This window comes from Microcaecilia unicolor, chromosome 4, assembly GCF_901765095.1.
Source record: "Microcaecilia unicolor chromosome 4, aMicUni1.1, whole genome shotgun sequence".
In the NCBI taxonomy this organism is placed as follows: Eukaryota; Metazoa; Chordata; class Amphibia; order Gymnophiona; family Siphonopidae; genus Microcaecilia; species Microcaecilia unicolor.
This window is the reverse complement of record NC_044034.1, coordinates 253,852,756-253,877,991: the sequence shown is the minus strand read 5'-3', so window position 1 is coordinate 253,877,991 and position 25,236 is coordinate 253,852,756. Positions and strand designations below refer to the sequence as shown.

General features: G+C 46.8%; 1 protein-coding gene across 1 annotated transcript in view; it reads right to left on the bottom strand.

The window, feature by feature from the left end:
- CNOT11 (CCR4-NOT transcription complex subunit 11) overlaps nt 1-25,236 on the bottom strand; it is an 87,616-nt gene that overhangs the window by 40,734 nt on the left and 21,646 nt on the right. The window contains exons 3-4 of the mRNA XM_030201432.1: nt 20,945-21,097; nt 11,420-11,622 (exon numbers count right to left, since the gene is read on the bottom strand). Coding sequence (XP_030057292.1) covers nt 11,420-11,622; nt 20,945-21,097 — 356 coding nt within the window. The remainder of the gene's footprint in view (nt 1-11,419; nt 11,623-20,944; nt 21,098-25,236) is intronic.

Here is a 25,236-nt window from a genome sequence, read left to right as displayed (position 1 = left end):
AGGGAGTGCCGGCAGAATTTAAATCTCAATCCAGCCCCGTAAAACGGAGGGGAGAGGAATGCAGCAGCTCACTGTAATACAAACTCGTCTCAACTCTTGAAGAATCCAAGTGAAGGAAGAACTTGAACACGAAGTCTTTCTGAAGTAACTGAAGACTAAACTTGAACCTGAAATGCAACCAGAATAAAAACAGTACAGATATCTGGGAGGGGCTATGGATTGATCAGCTATGATTAATGGAAAGAAAATTATCAGGTATGATTATACATAATTTTACCTTCCATATCATCAAGCTGATCAATCCATAGACTGGTGGGATGTACCGAAGCAGTACTCACCCAGGGCGGGACATAGAAATCCCTGACCTCAACACTGAAGCTCCAAACCGGGCCTCCGCCCGTGCAGCCACAGTCAACCGGTAATGCTTGGAGAATGTATGAGCCGAAGCCCAAGTTGCCGCCTTGCATATCTCTTCCAAGGAGACGGATCCGGCCTCTGCCATCGAGGCCGCCTGAGCTCTCGTGGAGTGAGCCTTCAGCTGGATAGGCGGCACCTTCCCCGCGGCCACATAAGCCGCTGCAATGGCTTCCTTGACCCATCTTGCCACTGTAGGCTTAGCAGCCTGCAGACCCTTACGAGGACCTGCAAACAGGACAAACAGATGATCCGATTTCCGGAAATCATTGGTCACTTCCAAGTATCTGATGATGACTCGTCTCACATCCAGATATTTAAGAGCAGAGTACTCCTCTGGGTAGTCCTCCCTACGAAAGGAAGGGAGACAGAGCTGCTGATTCACATGGGCAGAAAGGAAGGCACTGTGCGAATAGTCACTCCTGCCTCAGTGAACTGCAGAAAAGGCTCTCGACATGAGAGCGCCTGGAGCTCGGAAACTCTTCTGGCTGAAGTGATAGCCACCAAAAAGACTGCTTTCAACGTCAGGTCTTTCAGAGATGCCCTCGACAAGGGTTCAAAAGGCGGCTTCTGCAATGCTCTTAGCACCAGGTTGAGATTCCACGCAGGCACCACTGAGTGCAGAGGAGGGCGCAGGTGATTAACTCCCTTGAGAAAGCGCACCACATCTGGCTGTGAAGCCAGGGAAGCACCCTTCAGGCGGCCCCTGAAGCAAGCCAGAGCCGCTACCTGGACTTTAAGGGAACTGAGCGACAGGCCTTTCTCCAGACCTTCTTGCAGGAACGCCAACACTGAAGAAATTGGAGCAGTGAAGGGAGAAAGAGAGCCTGCTTCACACCACGCTGCAAAGATACGCCAAACCCTGGCGTAAGCAGTAGAAGTAGAGCGCTTCCTCGCTCTCAGCATAGTGGCGATGACCTTGTCTGAGAAGTCCTTCTTCCTCAGACGCTGCCGCTCAATAGCCAGGCCGTAAGACCAAAGGGGGAGGGATCCTCCATCACCACGGGACCCTGATGTAACAGGCCCTGTTCCACTGGCAGTCGCAGAGGATCGTCCACTGAGAGCCTGATCAAGTCCGCATACCAGGGACGCCTGGGCCAATCCGGACCCACCAGGATTACCCTGCCGGGATGCTTTGCCACCCGGTCTAGCACCCTGCCCAACATGGGCCAGGGCGGGAACACATAGAGGAGCTCTTGTGTCGGCCACTGTTGGAGAAGAGCATCTACTCCCAGGGATCGAGGGTCCCGTCCTCTGCTGAAGAAGCGCGGCACTTGGCAATTGGCCGATGACGCCATCAGATCTAGGCTCGGCTGGCCCCAGCGCTTCGTGATGTCCAAGAACGCCTGAGCAGATAGCTGCCACTCTCCGGGCTCCAAGGTATGGCGACTGAGAAAGTCCGCCTTGACATTCATGACTCCGGCAATGTGGGCCGCTGAAAGCTGCTCCAGGTTCGCTTCCGCCCACTGGCAAAGATACATAGCCTCCTTGGCTAGAGGGGCGCTCTTGGTACCTCCCTGGCGGTTGACATAGGCCACAGCCGTGGCATTGTCCAACAGGACCCGTACAGGCTTCCACACCAGTACCGGGATGAACTCCAAAAGCGCCAACCGAATGGCTCTGAGTTCCAGGAGGTTGATAGACCACTTTGCCTCTGCAGGAGATCAGAGCCCCTGCGCTGTCCTTCCCAAGCAGTGGGCTCCCCAGCCCGACAAAGAGGCGTCCGTCATGACGACAATCCACTCTGGGGTCACCAGAGGCATTCCCGCAGACAATTTGTCTGTCTGCATCCACCAGCTCAGTGCCTTGCGCACTGCTGGGTCCAAGGGAAGTCGCACAGCATAATCCTCCGACATCGGAGTCCAGCGCTGCAGCAAGGAGTGTTGAAGTGGTCTCATATGAGCCCTGGCCCAGGGCACTACTTCCATCGTGGCCGTCATAGAGCCCAACAGCTGCACATAGTCCCAAGCCCGAAGGGGAGAGGCTCCCAGGAACTGGTCCACCTGAGCCTGAAGTTTGACAATCCGATTGTCTGGCAGGAACACTCTGCCCACTTGGGTGTCGAATCGAACTCCCAGGTACTCCAGGGACTGAGTTGGGCGCAGCTGGCTCTTCTCCCAGTTGATGATCCATCCCAGGGAGCTCAAAAGAGCAACTACCCGGTCCACAGCTTTGCCGCACTCTGCATAAGAGGGGGCTCGGATCAACCAGTCGTCCAGGTAAGGATGGACTTGTATCCCTTCCTTTCGTAGGAAGGCCGCGATGACCACCATTACTTTGGAAAAGGTCCGCGGAGCAGTAGCCAACCCGAATGGGAGGGCTCTGAACTGGAAGTGTCGTCCCAGGACTGCAAAACGCAGGAAGCGTTGATGAGGAGGCCAGATGGGAATATGCAGGTACGCTTCCTTGATGTCCAAGGAAGCCAAGAACTCTCCTGCCTTCACTGCCGCTATAACAGAGCGGAGAGTCTCCATGCGAAAGTGCCGCACTTTCAAGGCCTGATTGACCCCTTTGAGGTCGAGGATAGGCCGGACAGAACCTTTCTTTGGTACCACAAAGTAAATGGAGTAACGTCCCTTGCCAAGCTGACTTTCTGGCACAGGAACGACCGCGCCCAGGCGTATCAGATTGTCCAAGGTCTGCTGCACTGCCACAGCTTTGACCGAAGACTTGCAGGGAGAGAGTACAAACCCGTCTTTTAAGGGTCGGCAGAACTCTAGCTTGTAGCCGTCTCTGATGACTTCCAGCACCCACGCGTCTGAAGTTATTGTGGTCCACTCGCCCAGAAACGAGGACAGCCGTCCTCCAATCTGCACTGGGGCGTGGACCAAGGCCCCGTCATTGGGTACGAGACCCTGGGGGAGGACCGGAGGAAGCACCTCCGGGACGGCGGTCTCTGCGAAAGGAATGCTGCTTGGGGGAGAAATTCCTCTTCAAGGAAGAGGGGGCAGAGGAACCCGACTTGCCCGGGCGGTACCGACGGGCTTCCTGCAACCGTCCTCTGGAGGTACCGGGACGAGTACTAGCCCGAGCCCTGACCTCTGGTAATTTCTTGCCCTTAGACGTGCCGAGATCGGTCACGATTTTGTCCAGCTCGACCCCAAAGAGCAGCTTGCCTTTAAAAGGCAATCTAGCCAGGCGGGATTTAGAGGCGTGGTCAGCAGACCAATGTTTCAGCCAAAGCCACCGCCGCGCAGAGATTGTCTGAGCCATGCCTTTAGCTGAGGCCCTCAAGACATCATACAGCAAGTCTGCCAAATAGGCTAAGCCCGATTCCAGGGCCGGCCAATCAGCCCTCAAGGAATGATCCGAGGGGGAAGCCCGCTGCACCATAGTCAGGCACGCCCTGGCCACATAGGAGCCGCAAACTGAGGCCTGCAAACTTAAAGCAGCCGCCTCAAAGGACGACCTTAAGGCCGCCTCTAATCTTCTGTCTTGGGCGTCCTTTAGGGCCGTGCCACCTTCCACCGGCAACGCCGTTTTCTTAGTCACCGCAGTGATTAAAGAATCCACGGTAGGCCACAGATAGGCCTCACGTTCACTCACAGCCAAAGGATAGAGGCGGGACATAGCCCTAGCCACTTTAAGGCTCGCTTCCGGGACATCCCATTGAGCCGAAATTAAGGTGTGCATGGCATCATGCACGTGGAAGGTTCTAGGCGGGCGCTTCGTCCCCAGCATAATGGCAGAGCCAACAGGGGCTGAGGGAGAGACGTCCTCCGGAGAGGAAATCTTCAAAGTGTCCAAGGCCTGTAACAACAGGTTGGGCAAATCCTCTGGGCTAAAAAGCCGCGCTGCAGAGGGGTCATCCGCTCCATCCGAGCGGGGATCCGTCTCCTCCAAGGAATCCGCAAAGGACCGTTGGGAGACCTCAGACACGCTGCCCTCATCTACATCGGAGGAGACAAAGTCCTCCAAGGCCTGGGAATCAACCCGAGGGCGTTTACCTCTGGGAACCTCAACCTCTTTACCAGACGAGGGAGCAGGAGCAGCGTTTTGCATGAGGAAAGCCTGATGCAGCAGCAAAACAAACTCAGGGGAGAAACCCCCCAGACTGTGTACTTCCGCAGCCTGGGCAACAGCCCTAGACGCACCCTCAACCGGCGCTCGCAAGAGCGGGGGAGAGACATGCTGCGCATCCAAAATGGCGTCCGGCGCGACACTCCGCGAAGGAGCCGCGCGGGAAGAACGGCGCTTAACTTTAGCCGCTTTTGTGCCGTCGCCCAAATTAAGGGCGTTCATGGCATTAATGTCTCCAACCTCAAGGGCGGCCCACGACGAAGCCGTCCGAGCCGCGTGGCCGGCCAAGATGGCGGAGGCGAGGAGCGGGGGATGGGCGTTTATGGCGGGAAAAACCGCCACGCCGGAGGAAGGACCGGGACATTCATCGGTCACGAAACCGTCACCCAACAAGGGCGAATCAGGCTGTAAGACCCCCGCATCCCCTCTAGAAGCGCTCAAGCGATCCGGGGAGCGACCCTTTGCGCCCTCGCCCTCCGACGCCATATGCCACGAGGAGAAGAATCGGGGAACCCCCTGCCCGCTATAAAAAGGTAAAAATTACCTGCTGTCCGCTCCGAGCTGTAACGACCTGGTGTCCCAGTGAGTAGCTGCAATGAACGTTTAAATAAACGTCGAAATAAACGCCTTTAAGGACGTTTAAAATTTTTTTTTTTTTTTTAACGGAGCCAGCGGGAGGGGGGAGAAAAGGAGGGACCTGGCACCACCAGGTTTGCACTTGCTCAAAAGAGCCCTCAACCCCAGGCACTCAACAAAACCTAAAAATTAGGCTTGGAGGCCTAGCCAGAGCTGCTGCTGTGTGTGACCACCACCTGCTGAGATAGAGAACATACTGAGGAGTTTCCGGCAGCACATGACCACATATAGGGAGGCAAAAGTTTGCTCTCTATCTCCACCTGCTGGTAGATGGACACAACCCACCAGTCTATGGATTGATCAGCTTGATGATATGGAAGGAAGGAATATAACTTCAGGAAACAAGAACAGCACCTAAAATCAGAATCACTGCAATACAGACAATCATACAGGGAGGGCTCATGGCTTCATCTGCTATGACTAAAGGAAAAAAAAAAATTATCATGGTAAGCACCTAATTTTCCCTTCCTTGTCATCAAGCAGATGAAGCCATTACGTATGGGATGTAACAAAGCAATCCCTAAATAGGGTGGGAACACCACGCACTAGACTCTGTGCTCCAAAACGCGCGTCCCTCCTGGCAGCCACACCCAGCCTGTAATGTCGGGCGAAAGAGAGCTTAGAAGCCCATGCAGCAGCACTGCAAATCTCATGAAGAGATAGTGCTCCAGTTTCCGCCCAGGAAGAGGAAATCGCTCTTGTGGAATGTGCCTTAAAGGCTTCAGGTGGAGCCCGGCCAGACAGCAGATATGCTGAAAAAATAGCTTCTTTGAGCCAACGGGCAATAGTGGCTTTAGACGCTGAAGACCCCCTGCGAGGACCTGCAAACAGCACAAAAAGATGATCAGAGGTCCTGAAAGAATTTGTAATTCGCAGATACTGCAACTGAGTCCTGCATACATCCAAAAGGTTCAACTGCCCAAATGAATATGGAAACTCCTCCTCAACAAAGGAGGGAAGAAAAACAGGCTGGTTTAGGTGAAACGCTGAAACCACCTTAGGCATGAAGGAAGGTACGGTCCGAACCGTGACCCCTGACTCTGAGAATTGCAGAAAAGGGTCTCTACAGGACAGCGCCTGGAGCTCTGACACCCGTCTTGCTGAGGTAATGGCCACTAAAAAGACGGCCTTCAGTGTCAAATCTTTCTCTGAAGCACGCCGAAGCGGTTCAAAGGGAGCCCCCTGAAGGGCCTTCAATACTAACCCCAGGTTCCAAGCTGGACAAGGTGCCCGCACGGGAGGACAGAGCCGAAGCACCCCTCTAAGAAACCGTGCCACATCTGAATGAGCAGCTAAGGACACGCCTTTAACCTTGCCACGAAGGGAGGCCAATGCTGCCACTTGCACCCGCAGGGAATTATAGGCCAAGCCTTTGTGTACACCATCCTGCAAAAAGTCCATAATTGGCGAGACAGGAGCCCGCAACGGAGAAAGCGCTCTTGAAACACACCAGACTTCAAACTGGCGCCAAATCCTGGCATAAGCCACGGAAGCGCTTATGGGCCTGCAGGAGAGTGGAAATTACCTTATTTGAGTAGCCTTTATCTCTCAATTGCGCCCTCTCAATCAACATGCCATAAGGCCAAAGCAGCAGGCGTCCTTCATGGCCACCTGTCCCTGTGACGATAGGTGCGGAACCAGAGGTAACGGAAAGGGAGCCTCCAACAGCATCTGTCGGAGGTCCGCATACCAAGGCCTCCTGGTATGAGCGAGGATCCCTCTGTCTGCTGAAGAAGCACGGGACTTTGGCATTGGAACTGGTCGCCATAAGATCTATCACTGGCTTGCCCCATTTGGCACATATCTGCAGGAATACATCGTCTGCTAGTTCCCATTCCGCTGGATCGATCTGATGCCTGCTTAGATAGTCGGCTTGCACGTTGCTCTGACCTGCAATGTGAGCTGCTGACAGGGGCTGTAGATGCAGATCGGCCCAGTGGCCAATTTGTTCGGCCTGCGCGGCTAGAGCTCTGCACTGAGTGCCGCCTTGTCGATTTATGTAGGCCACTGCTGTCGTGTTGTCCGACATCACTCGGACAGCCAATCCTTCCAGGGTCACTTGAAAGGCCAGAAGAGCCAGAAACACTGCTTTCAACTCCAGGCGGTTGATAGACCACTCCAACTTGTCGGGCGTCCACAGACCATGGGCATGCTTCCCCTGGCAATGTGCGCCCCAGTCCTTCAGGCTGGCATCTGTCACCACTAGGGAGCGCCAGCGGCATTCCCCACCGCAACATGCTGTTCGAGAGCCACCACTCCATACTGAGGCGGGCCGCAGGGAGCCAAGAAAGTCTGCACTGATAATCCTGAGAAACTGGAGACCATCATTGAAGTAGAGAATACTGTAGAGGTCTCAGGTGCTCTCTCGCCCATGGCACCACTTCCAAGGTGGCCGTCATCGATCCCAACAGCTGGACAATGTCCCAAGCTCGCGGGCGGGGCATCCTCAGGAGCAGACGGACCTGATTCTGAAGCTTGCACCGCCTTTGCTCGGGAAGAAACACATAGCCCGAGGCTGTGTCGAACCTGGCCCCCAAATATTCTAGAGATTGCGAGGGGGTCAGGTAACTTTTGGCCATATTGATGACCCAGCCCAGAGATTGAAGGAATGAAACCACTCTGGCTGTAGCTAGATGACTCTCTCTTTCTGAGTCTGCTCTGATGAGCCAGTCGTCTAGGTACGGGTGAACCCGGAAACCCTCTCGCCTGAGAAAGGCAGCTACTACCACCATTACCTTGGAGAAGGTTCGGGGAGCTGTGGCGAGGCCAAAAGGCAAGGCCCGAAACTGGAAATGTTTTCCCAACGCCGCAAACCGCAGAAACTTCTGGTTCGGGGGCCAAATTAGTATGTGCAAGTAAGCTTCTTTCAGGTCCAGAGACGTGAGAAACTCTCCTGGCTGTACCACCGCAATGACGGAGTGCAGGGTTTCCATGTGAAAATGCCGCACTCTTAAGGATCGGGCAAAAAGACCCGCCTTTTCGTGGTACCACAAAGTAAATGGAGTAGCGGCCTAGACCTCGTTCGGCGGGAGGCACCGGGGTCACAGCCCCTATCTGGCACAGACTGTGCAAAGTCTCCTCTACCGCCGCCCGTTTGGCGGCAGAACCACATCAGGACTCCACAAACACGTCTCTCACCGGGGCATCGAATTCTATTCGGTATCCGTCTCTGATCAGGTCCAAGACCCACTGATCTGCGGAGATTTTGGCCCACTCCTCGAAAAAGAGGGAAAGTCTTCCTCCGATGACAGGAAACGAGGAGGGGGCCAGTGCACCATCATTGAGAGGGTCGCCCCTGAACTCCAGGCCTTGAACCGGCAGCTGCGGAACGTTTGTCCGAGCGAAAGGAGTTTCTCTGCTGAAAGCGGGCACGCGAAGTGAACCCAGCAGCACGCCCTGGGCGGTACCTTCTAGTTTCACGGAAGCGAGGTCTGTAAGAGGAGCGGACCGCCTGACCCTTAGAGGAAGGCTTTGGCCTATCTTCGGGCAAGCGCTGAGGTTTGGAATCCCCCAGGCCTTTAACAATGTTTTCCAGCTCCTCACCAAACAGGAGAAGGCCTTGAAAGGGCAACTTCACCAACCTTTGCTTAGAGGCCATGTCCGCCGCCCAATGTCGTAGCCAAAGAGTGCGGCGAGCCGCCACTGCTACAGCCATTTGTTTAGCCGAAGCTCTGACCATATCATAAAGGGCGTCAGCCAAAAAGGACAAGGCCGACTCCATCCGCGGAGCCACTTCAGATAAGGTCTCCGCTCCATCACCAGGCTGTTCCACTGCCTGCTGTAACCAAGCCAGGCAGGCTCTAGCAGCATAACAACTGCATGCAGACGCCCGAACAGTGAGACCTGCCAAATCAAAGGACCGCTTCAGAGCTGAATCAAGCCTGCGGTCTTGAATATCCTTCAGGGCAACACCTCCTTCAACAGGGAGGGTAGTTCTCTTTGTCACAGCCGTGACCAGAGCATCCTCTTTAGGCATTGCAAAGCGAGCCAAATGTTCCTCACTCAGAGGGTATAACTGCCCCATAGCCCTGGCAACCTTCAAAGGTCCCTCAGGAAATAAGCTCTTGGATGGAGTCATGCAAAGGAAAGGCTCAAGCAGGTTTTCTGGTACTAGCCATCCTTGGATTAACGGAGGAGGCTGTGCCACTCCCAGGATCTTCAATCGCGAGGGCTTGTAAGGCATCTGAAATAAGCGCTGGCAGTTCCTCGCGGTGGAAAATCCTCACCGCAGACAGATCATCAAGCTCCTGTGGCAATTCTGCACCCGACTCTGGCTCCTCAGTCCAAGAAGTTCTGCCAGACCCCTCAGAATCCTCATAGCCCTTCTGCGTTTATCAGGAGGATAAGAAACAGGCAAAGCCAACTCCAAAAGGCCAGGATCCACCGGGGGGGGGGGGGGGGGGGGGGGGCAGAGGGTCCGAAGATCCAAAATGGCGTCCGCTGCCAGCTCAGAGCGCAAAAGATCGCCGCTCGCCATGCTCGGGCCGGCTCTACCGTCTGTACAGCACGAATTACAGAGCCCCGCTGCTGATTTGCGCTTGCCACATTTAGAACAGCACTTTACAGTCTCCGCAGCCATCGCCGAAAATGGCGGTAAAATTCAAAAATGGCAGTTCGCGCCAAAAACGTCCCGATCGTGGGCCCACCCCGGAGGAGTCAGAACACACTCTTACCTCACTAGACCGAGTATCACAGCTCCGGTCCTGCAGAAGAATCTCAAGAAAAAACCTCTTTTCCAAGATCGCTGCGCTAAAGCGCGATGCGACTTTAATTATTTATTTATTTTTAACGCTGTGAGGAAAGCAGAGGCAAAAGAGGTAAATAAAAACACCCCAGAGGCTCAGATAAGTGGGAAAGGCAGGGAAAGGCGAACCAATGTGCCTGCATCCACTGAGTGGGAAAGGACAGGGAAAAGCAAGCTAATATGTCCACATCCACGGGGGCATGGGTAAGGCAGGGAAACGGCTGACCTATGTGCCTTCAAAGTGAAGCTGCTATAGCCTCTAACACCCCAGCTAACAACTGGCAAGCCAGGAGCCACCCCCAGGCAGATTTTTGATGGAGCTCGAAGAAGCTGCAGCCACCCTGCTTGGGGAGATAGAGAATACTGAAAAGGCAGTGGAGCTAGCTGGCCATGAGGCACTGTGAAAAGTTGAGTGCTCTCTATCTCCCCCTGCTGTTTGATGGACACAACCCATACGTAATGGCTTCATCTGCTTGATGACAAGGAAACTGGGGATTTTAATAGCTGGCATAACGGAGTAATTTAGAGAGGCATAATGGGTGCCAGTCATAACGGAGTACTGAGAGGCATCACACCTTTGCGTGAAATCAGTAGTCCCTTTGATATCTTGGGATTAAGTTTAAGTCCCTGTGTGAATAGCCAGTTAGCTATTGTGGATAGTTTTTCATTCAAGTTGAGGATCTTTTGCACACTGCCACTGGAGAGTCCGGCAAGGATTTGAATGTCATCAGCATTTACATAAGCAACTAGTCCAAAGGACTGAACAACAGTCGAGAGGAGCCATAAAGATATTAAATAGGATGGGGAGATTTGAACATAAATAGAATGGGGGCCAAGATGGAGCCCTGACGGACCCTGCAGTCACGGGAGTAAGTGGTGGAACTATTAGTGGAATTGTTTGCCATTGCCTTCCTAGTCATTTTTGCCCCCCCCCCCCCCAAGGCTGAATTGGCCAGAGGCTGACTAACAGAAATCCCAGCACGGGTATTTTCAAGAATAAAGTCTTATCTCTCCTTCGGCCTCCTGTTGTTTTTCGGAAGAGCTCTGCTGGCTACCCTATTCCTCTGTGAGTTGAAACTTCTTACACTATCATTTAAATAGACCCTTCCTATTTTCTCTCAAAGCGTCAGTGAAATCAGTTATTTGGGATTGTAACATATCATGCACAGTTACTGCTTTGTAAATTATTACAATGTAACATTGATAAAAAAAATTGAAATAAACCATAGAAAAAGAATTGTAGACAGAGATTAAGAATAATCTTGAGTTCTTGGGATGCCATTTCTCTCAATTTAGCCTACAGTACATGAATGCATAAAACATCTGGTAACCTTGGACTACTATAAATGAAAGGTTCTAATATGAAAAATAAGCCACCCTTTCACTTTGCAAATTATTATTTGAGGATTTTAAATGCATGGGAAATCATACCTAAAGAACCCTTCTATTCTCTCCTTATGCCCTAATCTTGCCTGCTAAAATTTACATTTTATTTTCTTAGCAGTTGCTTTGCTGTTGCAACTGTGTGGACAAGTTATACTGTGAACTATAAATACTATATTGTAAGCATATGATTAATGATTAAAAACCAAATATAGTATTTACCTGTGTTTGCTGTGGGGATGACAAGGGACTTTTGAAGGCCTTTGCCATGATACGTTTTATCTCCACACCAGTACTGTTCTTTACACACATTGATTTATCCCACTGGATGGAATGATCTGGCTCTATAGGGTTCAACCAGGCTAGCTCATCATCACAAATGTGGAGAGGTGGTGGTGGTCGGATGAACTCCGGTCGAAAATGACCTTGAAGCATTTGAGAAAATAAGTCTTTTTTCATCAACACCTGTGAAAAATTGTTCTTTAGCACCCCTACAGAAAAACTGTAGAAATGGATATTAAAGACTAATAAGGCAAAGACAATACTTATCTACAAGAAAAGCAAAAAGCACATTGTGCTGAACTACTAATACTCTAGTGGGATAGATAATAAGAGCATTTGGTAAAGCAAAGTTACTCACCTGTAGCAGGTGTTCTCTGAGGACAGCAGAACATAAATGCTCACATATGGGTGACGTCACCAACAGAGCCCTGGTGCAGACGCTGCCCAACGTTCCTTCAGCTTCTGAAAGCTTTTGGCAGGCCTGATCATGCATGTGCACTTGTCTAATCGCCCACCCAACTTGCGCGGGACCCCATCCTCAATTTAATTAAAAAACTAAGGATACTACTCCTAGATGAGGTGGGAGGGTATGTGAGAACTTTCTGTCCTGCTATCCTTGGAGAACATCTGCTACAGGTAACTTCGCTTTCTCCAGGGACAAGCAGGACAGTAGGTCCTCACATTTGGGATTCCCTAGCTACCAGGCTCACTAAAACAACAGTCAATAGAGAATTGCAACAGCAAGGCCAATCAGAACTAATAACACAAACAACAACAAAAAAAACCAGCCCTGTTGTGAAGATGCAGCCTGGAACACCCTAGAATGGGCCTAGCAGGGTGGAGAACTGTCTAATCAAATCAGCTGTCACTGGGTATTCTGCTCAAGAGTAATATCTTATGCTGGTCCCCACGCACCACTATCGGCTTAATCTCTGAAGACTCTCTAATCCGCTTAGTTAAGGGTTCAATGGCTACAGCGAATAGCAACATGGACACAGAGCACACTAGCCTAGTGCCTCTAGATAACTCAAAATCATCTGATTTAATGCCATTAACTATGATGGAATTCCTGAGCTTTACATACAAGGCGTTAACCCATGCTCCACAGGAACCACCCAGACCTATTTGATGCATAACCTCAGAGATACAGCCCTTCCACCAGGTGAAAGACTTTTTCGGCCTCTATGGCCACATATAAAGCCCTTTCCTGTCTACAGTGAAAGATGTTAATCAGATTCAAGGCCCATCAAACATCGTCCCGCAGTTGCCTGCCCAGTACAAAACCTGTCTGATCTCAATGAATTGGATTCAGAAGTATCAGCTCTAGCCTATTCGTCAGAACCTTTGCAAAGATCTTCATGTCAGTATTCAACAGGGCTACAGGCCTATATCTGAAACATAATGCAGGGTCTTTCTCTGGCTTAGGAGAGCACCACCACATTGGCCTTATACATGGATGGTGGTAACGAGACACAGTCTCTGGTATCGCTGAATATCTTAACAAGAAACTGGGAAATCTCTGGGCCCAAACGTTGGTAATACTCACTGGGGAGTCCATCGTCTACTGGAGACTTGGCCTTAGCTAAATCTCACATAGGGTCATTTAATGTCCAAGAAACTAACTCAGGCACTTGAGATCTAGTTGCTGTACAAAACTCCTGATTTCCTCAGCAGGACAAGTCAACTCTGAACTAGAGTGTGTCCAATAAGTCCTGAACTCTCTGGTGATATCTACATTAGCAGTCTTACAGCCTGCCTGAGGGGTTATTTTACTCACGCTACGCTCATTAGTTTACTTATGCAACTGTCATGCTAAGAGTTTTCCCATTCTATTCCCATGCTCTAAGAAATCCCTTTTAATTCTCCAAAGCAAATATTCAATCCGATCAACATCCAACACATCTATCTGATGCCTAAGTTTTTCCAACTTCATTGCCAGGAGAGTGGAGGGATGCCGATCATGAACTTTTTTACAGCAGATAACAGCTCAAAAAGATCTTGTTGCTTTAGTGTTCTCTTCTTCGTTGCCCTAGCTGCTGCCTGAATCAAAATGCCCCAAATATATAACTTTCCAGCCTCCCACACTCCCACTGGTGAAACCTCCGCAGAATCACTGAAAGAGATATACTCCCTTTATTTATCCCGAACTAACTTTAGGATCTCTGGAAGTTGTAGCAATCCCACATTAACTCTCCACTGTGGTTTTTGTGTCCACCTGGGAAAGGCTATTACCCCCCCCCCCCCCCCAGGATAAGTACATGATCCAATATACTAATTAGATAGATAGATAGATAGATAGATAGATAGATAGATACTCCCTGCCATTGTCCCACACAGTCTGTTTCTCCGCAAAAAAGTAATCCAGATGGGAACAGGTGAGAAGTCTATCAGAATAGTAAGTAAATTTCTTACTAAATGGATGAAATACTCTCCCACACATCTTCAAATGAATAAGAAGAAGCCTTTTAAGCAAACTCCCTTCCCTTATCTCCTCTCAACTTCTTCTGATGGACCTATCATGTTTGCTAACTGTAACATTTACATCCCCTTTCCATTTGTTCTGGAGTTTATGGAACAAATTCTAAAAAAAAGTACCTTTAGCACCAGCAGGGACACATACATTAACAAAAGTAAAATTCCAATTATCAATCCTGACCGAGACCCACACATACCTGCCCTGATCACTAAACCCCCTCCCCCCAGTGGCATTTTCCATAAAAGGAATGTGTTTACTGAGAAATATGGCCAACAGCTTGGATTTAGTGCCCCCCCCCCCATTGAGAAATATATCTTCACCCATTTCCTCACCAGTAATTTGAGCATTTCACTTGGAGCTAACCTGAGCTCCTGTAGTAGGTCTATAGCAGACTGTAAGTCATGCAAATACTTAAGAATTTGGTGTCGCTTGATCAGGTGGTTCACACCCCCCACATTCCAGGATGCCAGCTTAATTTTCTCACCCACCATTCCCATCATTCACCTCATTAATCCATGCATCTCAAGCTCTACTTCAGAAACTGCCCCAACCCCCAGGCTCCTCATATCCTTTACCTCAGAAAATACCCTTTCCCCTTCACCTCCTCAATCCCCCATCAAAACTACTTCCCTCTACCGTCAGCCTTCCTCTCCCACTCCCCTCTGTATACCCACTATACTAAAAATTTAATCACAGAAGTGCCGCAATCTCTCTGCGATCTATGCATGATATACCAGGATAAAATGTCCTTATGGCGATTCCCACCAACTCAACCGGAATACTTTCTGCCAAAACTGAAGTTACTACTATTGTACACCCAAAAGTCGATCCTTAAGCACTGGCCCAAGTGCAGAGCCTCAGATTTTCTGCAATCACAGACTCCACAATCTTCTGTACTGTCTCCCGCTGAGGGTTGCTCCCTAGTATCCCCCAAGTCCTCACAGGAAGTCCCTGTCTCTTGGATCCGAGCAAGAGGACTCTGCTGAGCACTCTGGACCTGGGAAACGAGAGGAGTTTCCTTTATCAGGAGAATCTTAAGGCTGGGGCGTGCCACTGATGGAAAGGAATGGATCAGTTAGCTGCGGACTACAGACCAGGTGATACAGGATTCTTCCTCAGGTGCCACCAAGGTAAAGAGTATAGCAGGCTCCAAGTAGAAGCCCCATTTTCTGCCCAACTTGTAGCTCCACTCTGTTTTTTCATATAGTCCAGCAATTTAATAAGAGTCAATCTTGTCTTTAGATTTTAAAAATCTAAGTTAACCGTCTTAGAAGACGGCTAAGTGGGCAGGATGCCAGATTCCTGCCTGAATGCCTCGTGCCAAAAAAGCTTGCTTATATTTCACCAACTCTCTGTGTCTCTGCATTATCTCCGCAGTGAAATCTGGAAAGATACACAAAGTCCACTGCTCATATTGACAGGACTGTCTAGCCAGTTTCAAAATGTGTTCTACTTCCTAAAATCTCAACAACTTGATAAGAAAAGCTCTGGGCAGGGCCAGAGATCTCTATGTACCCTTTCAAGCTCATACATGGAGTTCGCTGGAGAGTCTGGAAAACAAGTAGAGGGCACCTTCTGGATAAAGTGCAGTGGTTGCAGCCCCTCCACCCCTTCTAGGATACCAAAAATCGGCAGATTGATCTCCAGATTCTGTTTTCGACATATTCTAGTTTGGTAGATAAAGCTGCTACTTCTCTCTGGAGGGAGGTTGTGACCTCTATAGTCTGATCCTGCTGATCTTCCATGTGGTACAGCCTACCCTCCACATGCTCGTCTCCCTTGCATTACCACCAACTTGGACTCCAATTTATTCACCTCCATATCCGCTATCTCTGCCTTAGCATTTTTAAACTCGCTAACGACCAGCACCTCCTCCGGCAATTGGACCTCAGGAGATTTCTGAGAAGCGGGTTCCGCCATCTGTGCAATTCCAGTCAGACTCTTCTCTGTTCCAGCACTCTGCTGCCGGGCCTTATTAGGGTACAGAGCTTTAATCAAGGGAGTGCCTTTACTCCTCAAATCTCACAGCATGGCTGGACTCCACAGCTCCTCAAAGCCTTCCACTGGGAGAAAAAGGCTCACACCAGTTGTTGCATCCTACCAGCATGATGGCTAATCCAAAGTCCTCCTGAACTTTTCCTTGACAAGGAATTTGTTCAGGGTCCTTAGGTCTAGGATGGGACGAAATCCTCTTGTCTTTTTTGGCATAAGGAAGTACCTGAAAATAGAACCCATTCCCCTCTTCCCCTGGTGGCACAGAGGTTTGACTGCATTGGCCTGTAAGAAGGGTGGAGATGTCCTCTGCAAGGATGCCAATGCAGGACATAACCTATATTTGAAGAACCCATCAGATGGAGGTTACAAGGGGCCATATCTTTGCTAGAAAAAAAAATTCAGCCTCCCCCCTACTAGTAGGCTGTCTAGGATGGTTACTTAGATTGTAGCTATGTTCTCCTGGATCCAGTCAATAGTTCGTCCCTTACTTCGACCGGGGAGCCAGCTTGGACTTCTGAGGATGAGATTAGTGCTGGGCCTAGGACTGCTGGGCAGAGCAAGGCTGCGGTGGAAACCTATGCCTTTGAGAGTAGTAGAGTCGCTGCCTAGGCTCACTTGAAAACCTCCTAGAAGAGGAGGAGGTTGCCAAGACAGGGACTGGATGGTAGCAGTATGTTTCTTTATGGAGGTCAGCGACCTCTTCCACCTCATCCCCAAGAAGATTGTCTCCTCAGCAAGGTATATCTGCCAACCTCTACTGAATCACTGATTCTGGATCAGAGACATGAAGCCAAGAGATAGTCTGCGCATCCCCACACCCATGGCGAAGAGTTTGGACGCAATATCAAAAGAATCCTAAGTGCCCCTGGCCGAATACTTCCTGCACTCCAGCTGTTTGCTGGCCAACAGGCGAAGTTCTGCAGCCTGCTCCTGAGGGAATCTGCAAGAATAAATGTACAGTGTAGCATAGATTTCAAGTAAATGCTTATGTACAACTGGTAGAACTGGATGTTGGCAATAAGGCTCGATAGACCTTCCTCCCAAAAGGCCAAAATGATAAAGGGGATGGAACTCCTCCCACATGAGGTAAAGGCTAAAGAGGATAGGGCTCTTCAGCTTGGAAAAGAAACAGGCGAGGGGGGACCGAGGTCTATAAAATCCTGATTGGTATTGAATGGGTAGAAGTGAATCGATTTTTCACTATTTCAAAAATACAGAGACCAGGGAAATTACATGGAAATACTTTTAAGGTTTAACGGTTTTTATTCAGAATAAAAAAAATAAATAAATAAAACCCTAGCAGCCTACAACTAAACATCAAGTCTAGGCAAACACATCAAGCAGGTACATAACAACGAGCAAGCATGACAGAATAATAAGCAAAAACATCTTACAAGAAAACAAAGTAACGTAGGATCCCCTTTTTGTTTGCGATAAACCTCCCACTACCCTCACAACCCCATTTTCCGTTCAAGTTTGTCCAGTATTCAGGATCACTCCCTCCCCTACTTTAACCCTTTCCCTATCCCTATTTATTTTTTGTCTATTAGATTGTAAGCTCTTTGAGCAGGGACTGTCTTTCTTCTATGTTTGTGCAGTGCTGCGCATGCCTTGTAGCGCTATAGAAATGTTAATAGTAGTAGTAGTAGTACTACCAGACAACTGAGATGGCCGGTGTCTGAATTCTTATGACCCCAGGAAATCTTAGAAAGGAATATCCAGTATTCCAAATCCACCCTCCCCTACCCAAGCTAAGAACCCTGAAACAGTGGAAATATTTTAAAACAAATAGGAAGAAATATTTTTCCACTCAAAGAATAGTTAAGCTCTGGAAATCACTGCCAGAGGATGTAGCAATAGTGGTTAGCGTATTTGGGTTTTAAAAAAGTTTGGACAAGTTTCTGGAGGAAAAGTCCATAGTCTGCTATTAAGATGGACATGGGGGAAACCACTACTTGTCCCGGGGTTGGTAGCATGGAATGTTGCAGCTAATTGGGTTTCTGTCAGATATTTGTGACCTGGATTGGCCACTGTTAGAAGCAGTATACTGCGCTACATGGGTCATTGGTCTGACTCAGTATGGCTATTCTTATGTTGTTATGTGTCCGAGCCTCTCTACCTGGGCGAGCTGAGGCATGCGCCCTGGAGCTCCTAGCTCATTTGAGGGCAGATTTGACAACCAGAGAGTGCTGAGGCACTTGTGCCCTCTCGAATCTGGGAGCCTTCTGGATACAATACTGTATATTCACCTTCTTAGGTGCAACCTGCACCAAGAGGGGAGATTCTCAGTTCTTCGTCAGTGAATCTTTAAGGATAAGGTGCAATGGTACTGGGACCCCTTCCTTAGGAGGCGACTCAGTCTAAAACAGATAACATCTCTGGCTCTGAGCTCTTCCTCCGTCTCCAACCTAAGTGGCATGGCCAAAGCCTCCTTGACAAAACCAGTGAAAGAGACCCTCAGAAGGTGATTAAGTCTCTCCTGAGGTGGGGCGATATCAGAAGGAACCCCATAAGACTCCTCCTCTGAGAAGTAATGAGGGCTTTCTGAGTCCCAAAAGCAGTCCCAGCCAGTCCTCACTGTACTCAAACTGGACTGAGAAAGTCCAAGTCTGTGCCTGTCCCGGCTCAGTGGAACCATATCCACGCCTACCCTCAGGCTCCGTGGAAGTTCACTCCCTCCGATGTTGAGTGCGGTACTGCATGGGTCAGGGTCGACACCCTTTGAGGCGCCAGTGGAGAGGAACTCTCCACAGGCATGGTACAAACCTCAGGAAGAATTTGGGGCTAATCCACAGTTGGCGCAAGCACTCTCAATGCCTGAGTAGAGTACAAAGGTGGGGAGCCAGGACAGAGGCAGCCTGAGGAGGAATTGTGTCAAACTTCTACCAAAGAGGGGAAGTGCTCCTCTTGGTGCTGGCACTTCTTAGAAACCGACGATGGCGATGCCCCATCTCCCAGCACCATGCGTTAAAGAGGACCGATGCTTATGCTTCTTGGCTTCCCCCGACACTCAGTATCGCAGACCTTCAGTGTCAAAAAGAGGACGTCGAACCTGTACGCACCCTTGGTATCTGATCCGATGTTGACCAATCCCAGGGCCTACTTCCAGCGCTTGTTGTCAAGACAGGCGGAGACCTCCTCAATGCCAATGCACTCCCTGTGGTAGTCACAGTCTGAGTGGCCAATGAGGTTGATGCTTCCAGTGCAGATGAATCAGCCTTCGAGAATTGAAAATTCTCTCCTGTTGTGCCCTCTGTCCCCTCAACTGCATCTGTACACAGACAGAACAAGAGTTAGGCTCACGGTAAGGCCCAAGGCACCCAATGCACTAGGGGAGTGGGTCTGTCATGGAAATCACCTGATTACATTAGGCATATCTGTTGAAGCCACTTAGGGTCTCAGACATTAAAAAAAAAAAAAAAAAAATTGTTGCCAAATTAAACTCAATTATGAACTGAAGAAAGGGTCAGCGTTCAAATAGAGGTTGGTGCTCCAGTCTAAGCGGGCCTAGCAACTCGCAAAAAAGAAAGGAAACAAAGAGCTGAAAATACTAAAAAACTAAAAGGGAACAAAATAAAGATTAAGAATAAAAAATTGCGAAAGGGTAAAAAATATCCACACGAAGACACTGCAATAACAAGAAGGGAAAATAAAAACCAAAAAAAACCAAAAACACACTGCGAGAACACGAAGATGTGTCCTTCTTGCTCCACAGAAAAACGAAGACTGAAGGACCCACATTTGTGGGAAGACACCGTGCATGTGCAGTGGGATGCTGTTAGAAATTTCTACAATCAACTCACTAGTCAGCGTCCGCACCAGTCTCTATCAGATGATGTCACCCGGATGTGATAATACAGATGGCCTGCTTGTCCTCAGAGAAAATGAAATACCTCTATTTTAATCAAAATGTCATGGACACAATGTCCAAATTACAGCAGAGCGACATTGAAATTGCAACATGCTGATCAGTACATTCGTTTTACATGTTGCATGTGTGAAACAAGAAATTTATTACTGAAATAGCATTACAGAATCACTTTGCAAGAAACCACAAAAATAAATATGCACAAACTTAAAATGGAAATTAAATGACTGCCAATGATACTGAAATTCAACACGACAAAACAATTTATTCCAAACTTTTGCATACCACTGTACACTGGAGATGCAGTACAAATAATTGCTCTACTATTCATTATAACTTTTATTTGAAATATTCCTAGTCAACAAATTCAACAAACATTAAGTCTCAAATACCTAAAATTTCTCCTGACCAATGTGATTCCCCATTAATATTGCAGCTTGAAAACTGGTACAGTCACTTGCTTTATTTTGTCCCCCTACTTATCACGCGCTTACAGACTAACATGTTATAAGATTTGAAACAATTAAGCACAAAGACTGCTTGTGAATTTTGATGGTAATCTGGAGGCTCTCCTTACTCTTGATAATGCACCCTGCTTTTTCCTGCCTGCACAACATAAAAGGGTATATCTTATGAATTATTTAGACCTTAGATCTTTGATGTCTTATTTTTGTTGACACACTTAAAATAAGTAACAAAAAGTGAAAGACAATTCACAGAAATGTTCTCTCCTGTCTGCATGAGATATTAACATAACCCTTAAATGTTTTCAGATTATTTTTATATTAGAAGTAGCCTTGAAATTACAGCAATGGACTGGGGACCAGTCAGACCAGGATTCAAATCCCACGCCTCCCAGTGACGCTCTTTGTTCCCTGGCGCAATTATTTTAACTCCTGTTGCCTCATGTTTTCATGTAGATCTTAAACTCTTTGGGCAATGGACTTGTCATACCCAATACTTATCGCCATGGTATAATCCTGTATTATTCAATAGCATTATGAAGGTCAGCAGTATTATTAAAAACTTTACACCTCCCTTTATAAAGGAAACATCAATTTGATTTCTATTTCAGAAATGCCAAACATTGCTGATCATTTAAAAATAAGCAAAAATAAGTGCTTACTTTCTATGGGTGGTTTTGGTCCACTGACCAAAGCTTCTGTGATTTGTGAAGCAACAGAACTGTCAAAACCAGAGTTAGAGGAATCTGGGTCTGGATCACTAAGAATGCTGGGGAAGCTCGCTTTGCTTTGTGTTGGCAGCTCTGACTGGCGCTCTGAAAACAGATGTTACAAAAAAAAAAATAAATTGCCTATTCAACACAAAGCATTTCAACTTCTCAAGGTAACTACACACAAGTAAAGCACTGTTTTCTACTTTTTTGGAAGTCAAAGAGAAAGAAAATATCTTAAGCAGCACATTAGAAAATATATCTGCCATACAAGGGCAAAACTGCAAAGGAAATTTCTCTTCCTCTTTTAAGCCTCTCAAAAAGGTCTAAATTACTGCAAATCAGAGGAAGTTACAAGGTTCAAAAGATAAGCATATGTAAAGAGTACTGGTGTAGAATAAAACAAAAATCTGCAGTAATTAGGTCAAATGGTATAATATGAGAGCAAAAAAACCTACCAAATTATTCATACTCCAAATTATCAAAACTTTTCCCTTGTAAGGCTGACTGGGTGCTGCCATTTTTGAAGTTGGTGGCCATGGAGGCAGGTGTGAGTGGTCATTTCCCCTGCCTCATTTAAGATATGGGGCTTGGGGGTGCAGACATCAGGGATTTTTTTTTAAGTGGAGGGAGGGGGGTTACCAAACCACTAGAGATAGTTGCAGAAAGTAATCGGGGCAGGGTTGTAAGTTTGGAGGGAGAGAGGGGGTTCTGATAAACCCTCTCTTCTACGCTGCCCTAGACCTAAGCAAAAGGTTTTCCAAGCTGTGTTAAAAACAATTTTTTTTTAAATTACATGGCCGCAGAACTGATGATGACTGCATTACCATGCATTTTAATTCAGTGTGCGGTAATGGTTTCCAAGCAAGTTAACACCAACACTGACAGCCTTTTTGTACTGCTCAGCCAGTAAAATACACAGTAATGCTCCTGCTTGCAAAGTTTTCATTGAACTTTCCATTCTAGCCACTACATATAGACGTTTCTTTCACCCTATTAACTTGTTCATTTTGCTTGGCCTGTAGAAAGCAGTGCAGCCCTCATAAGCAGGTCAGAAATGGACTAAATTAGGACAATAAAAACATCATCTACAACTTGCCTACTGACTTTTACTTCTACTTGTAAGAATATTAAAATAGAAATAGAGATCATAAAGTAAAATTATCTTCTCTCAGTTTTAGAAAACCAGTGGGCTAGCATATAATTATTGACAAGATTTCAAATTTTCATGTTTCAATGTACTGTCAAAGCAATATGCTACTCAAAATATATCTGTTACTGTGTTTGTAGTATATGCATTTAAGTGCCGATGAGCAAACGTCAACACGAGCGCACAAGCCCATTAGTGCTGTTTTAATAAGGTAAACAATCATACTATTAGTGCCATGTCTTAAGGCTCTAGAATTGAAAGGACATTCTCCTGTATCCCTTTAGTTTCTCTTAAAACTAAAGGGATTCTAATATTTGGGTATGGAATTCAGTTGGTGTCATTGTCTTATGTGTTTTTAAGATACGTCCTTTCCATGCTGTTCGTCCTTTACATTTGTTTTCCGTTTTTAAACCATCATGTTAAAGAGTTACAAAAAATGTTTCTGCTGTTTTGGTCAATTATAAAATTCTTTCTGTATCTGTTATCACATGTCCAATATTTCTAAATATTTCAGACACCCAAAACAATATGTTTGAGCTTCAGTTGTCGACACCTTTTTAAGAATTCTCATAAATCTTTACTAAAATTCACAATATTTTCTTTAAATTTCTAGGTGCATATTTTACTTAGTAGTAATTACTCTAAAATAATGTACTCTGGTCCCAATGAAAACAGCACCAATGCCAATAGCATTCTCGTGGGGCAATCGAGTGTCGTGTTTAGAAATAGCTATATTTAAATACAATAAAATTTAAATATATTTAGTAAAAATTGTATTTATTTTTACCTACGATATCACAGATTTTGAAAGAAAAGAAATCTGGAAGAAAGAAAAGTTATTCATCCTTTTTACAAGTAATAAAATACATCTGATGTGTCCAAAAAGCCCGCACCATTCAAAATATAATTAATCTCTTCTAGGACATGGTCGTTGACCTCTTTATCAAGATAATACAAGTTAACAGTACCATTGTCATCACCAGAATCATTTATAATATTACCGCTGCCTAAGCAGCCCGATTTTTATTACCAGTAGATGTACTGCCATGTATATCAAGCTAAATTGCGTCACCTTCGCTGCCATCCATAAAATTACAAATACAGCAGTTAAGAAAGCCTTTTATAATGATAGCAGGCTCTAGATTTAGATGCGATACTGAATTGCTAAGTGTTCACACATGCCTACCAGATGTAAAGGTATGACTGCCTTTGTAATTGGGAAGCAAAGCCAGTTCTGGGCAGACTTCTATGATCTGTGCTCTGATCATGGCTGGACGGATTCCGCTTCAGAAGTTGGAGAACAAAGCCAGTGCTGGGCAGACTTCTACGGTCTGTGCCCTAATCATGGCTAAATAGATTTGGAAGGGCTGGAGTGGAGCTTTTCAGGGGCTTCGATGTTAACTTCAGAAATTTTAGAACAAGGACAGTGCTGGGCAGAATTCTAGCGTCTATGACCTGATAACGGCAAGGACAAATCAAGACCAGGTATACATATTAAGTACCACATACTATAGTAATTCTTGTGGGGTAGACTGGATGGACCTACAGGTCTTTATCTGCCAACACCTACTATGTTACTATGATGTTCTCAGGATTCTTCAGTTTTATTAACTGTACATCCAGTGACTGTAGAAGTTTCATCATCCCACCAGGTATAATCAGTAGATTTTTGTTCTGCTAAAGTTTGTGGAGAGTTTTTTTTTTTAATTTAACAAACCCACAAAACAAAACACATTCCCATAAAGAAATCAAGGAATACATATAGACAGCATTAAAGGATAAATCAAAATTTAGATAAACCAATACAATGAAATAGTTGCCAGTTAGAATAAAATAGTTTCCAGTGTGTATTGGTAGTCTAGGGTGGATATTTTTAGAAATGTATCACATGCACTCTGCATGGGAAATATTGCTATATAATGATTCTACATCCATTATGACCAAAAGATCATCTAGAGGTAGCCGCTTGATGTTTTTTAATTTGTTCAGAAAGTCCGTGGTATCTTACATGAAGTTGTTTATCTTGTGCATTAAGGGATTAAGAATCCTCTCTGCAAGTCTACATATTTCCTCTGTGAGTGTGCCAATTTGAGATATAACTGGTCTGCCAGGATTTCCATTTTATGGCTTTTAGGTAGCATGTAAAATATGCCCACTGAAGGGTAGTTTGGAATAAGTTTCTTTAGATGTGGCTGTAATTGCTGTGGAAGTGTTTTGATAAACTTTTCAACTGTTTTGAATAATTTTGTGTGGGTTCCTCAGTCAATTTCCTATAGTATGTATTAACTGATAGTCAACTCTCAAACAATTTTACAGTTCTTTCAATGCATACCATCCTTCAAATTCAAAATTGACGACTACACAGAAAAAGTCAACTTTCTAGACACCTCTATGAACAATGGCTATATACAAACATCTATATATACTAGAAAACAACCGATAGATGCAGCTACCTCCACAATTCTAGCTACCACTCTTCACATACAACAAAATCCATTATGCACACCCAAGCCAAGAGATACCACCGCATCTGCTCTAACCCAACAGAGAAACACCTCAAAATCCTCAATGAATCCTTCAAACAAAAAGGATACAACCCCAAAATAATCTCCACGAAGACTGCCTCTTCCCTCAAAACACCCAGGGAAAACCTACTGCAGTGCAAACAAAAGAAAACAGAGTGCCCCTTGTAGTGACATTCAAACAGAGCTGGAAAAACTGAGAATCATCATAAAATATCTACAGCCACTATGCCACAAGGGTGAATTAATGGAAAAGATGTTCCCAGAGAAAAGTAAGCTCCCAGGAGATACTAAAAAAAAAAAAAAAAAAACGGCACACATCCCTGCAATATACAAGCTGCAAACAGTGCTAACACATATCACAGGACTTCACAAGTCACTGACAGAACATTCAGCTTGAGGGGATCCCTACATATGCTCATCTTCAAATGAAGTGTATTATTCAATACAAAAAATGTGAAGAAGGATAGTGTTGGAGAGACAGGCCAAATATTTAAGACTAGGTTCAATTGACATCAGCACCAAATTAAACATCACAGTGCTAACCAGGGTAATATCTCTGTAGGACAGCA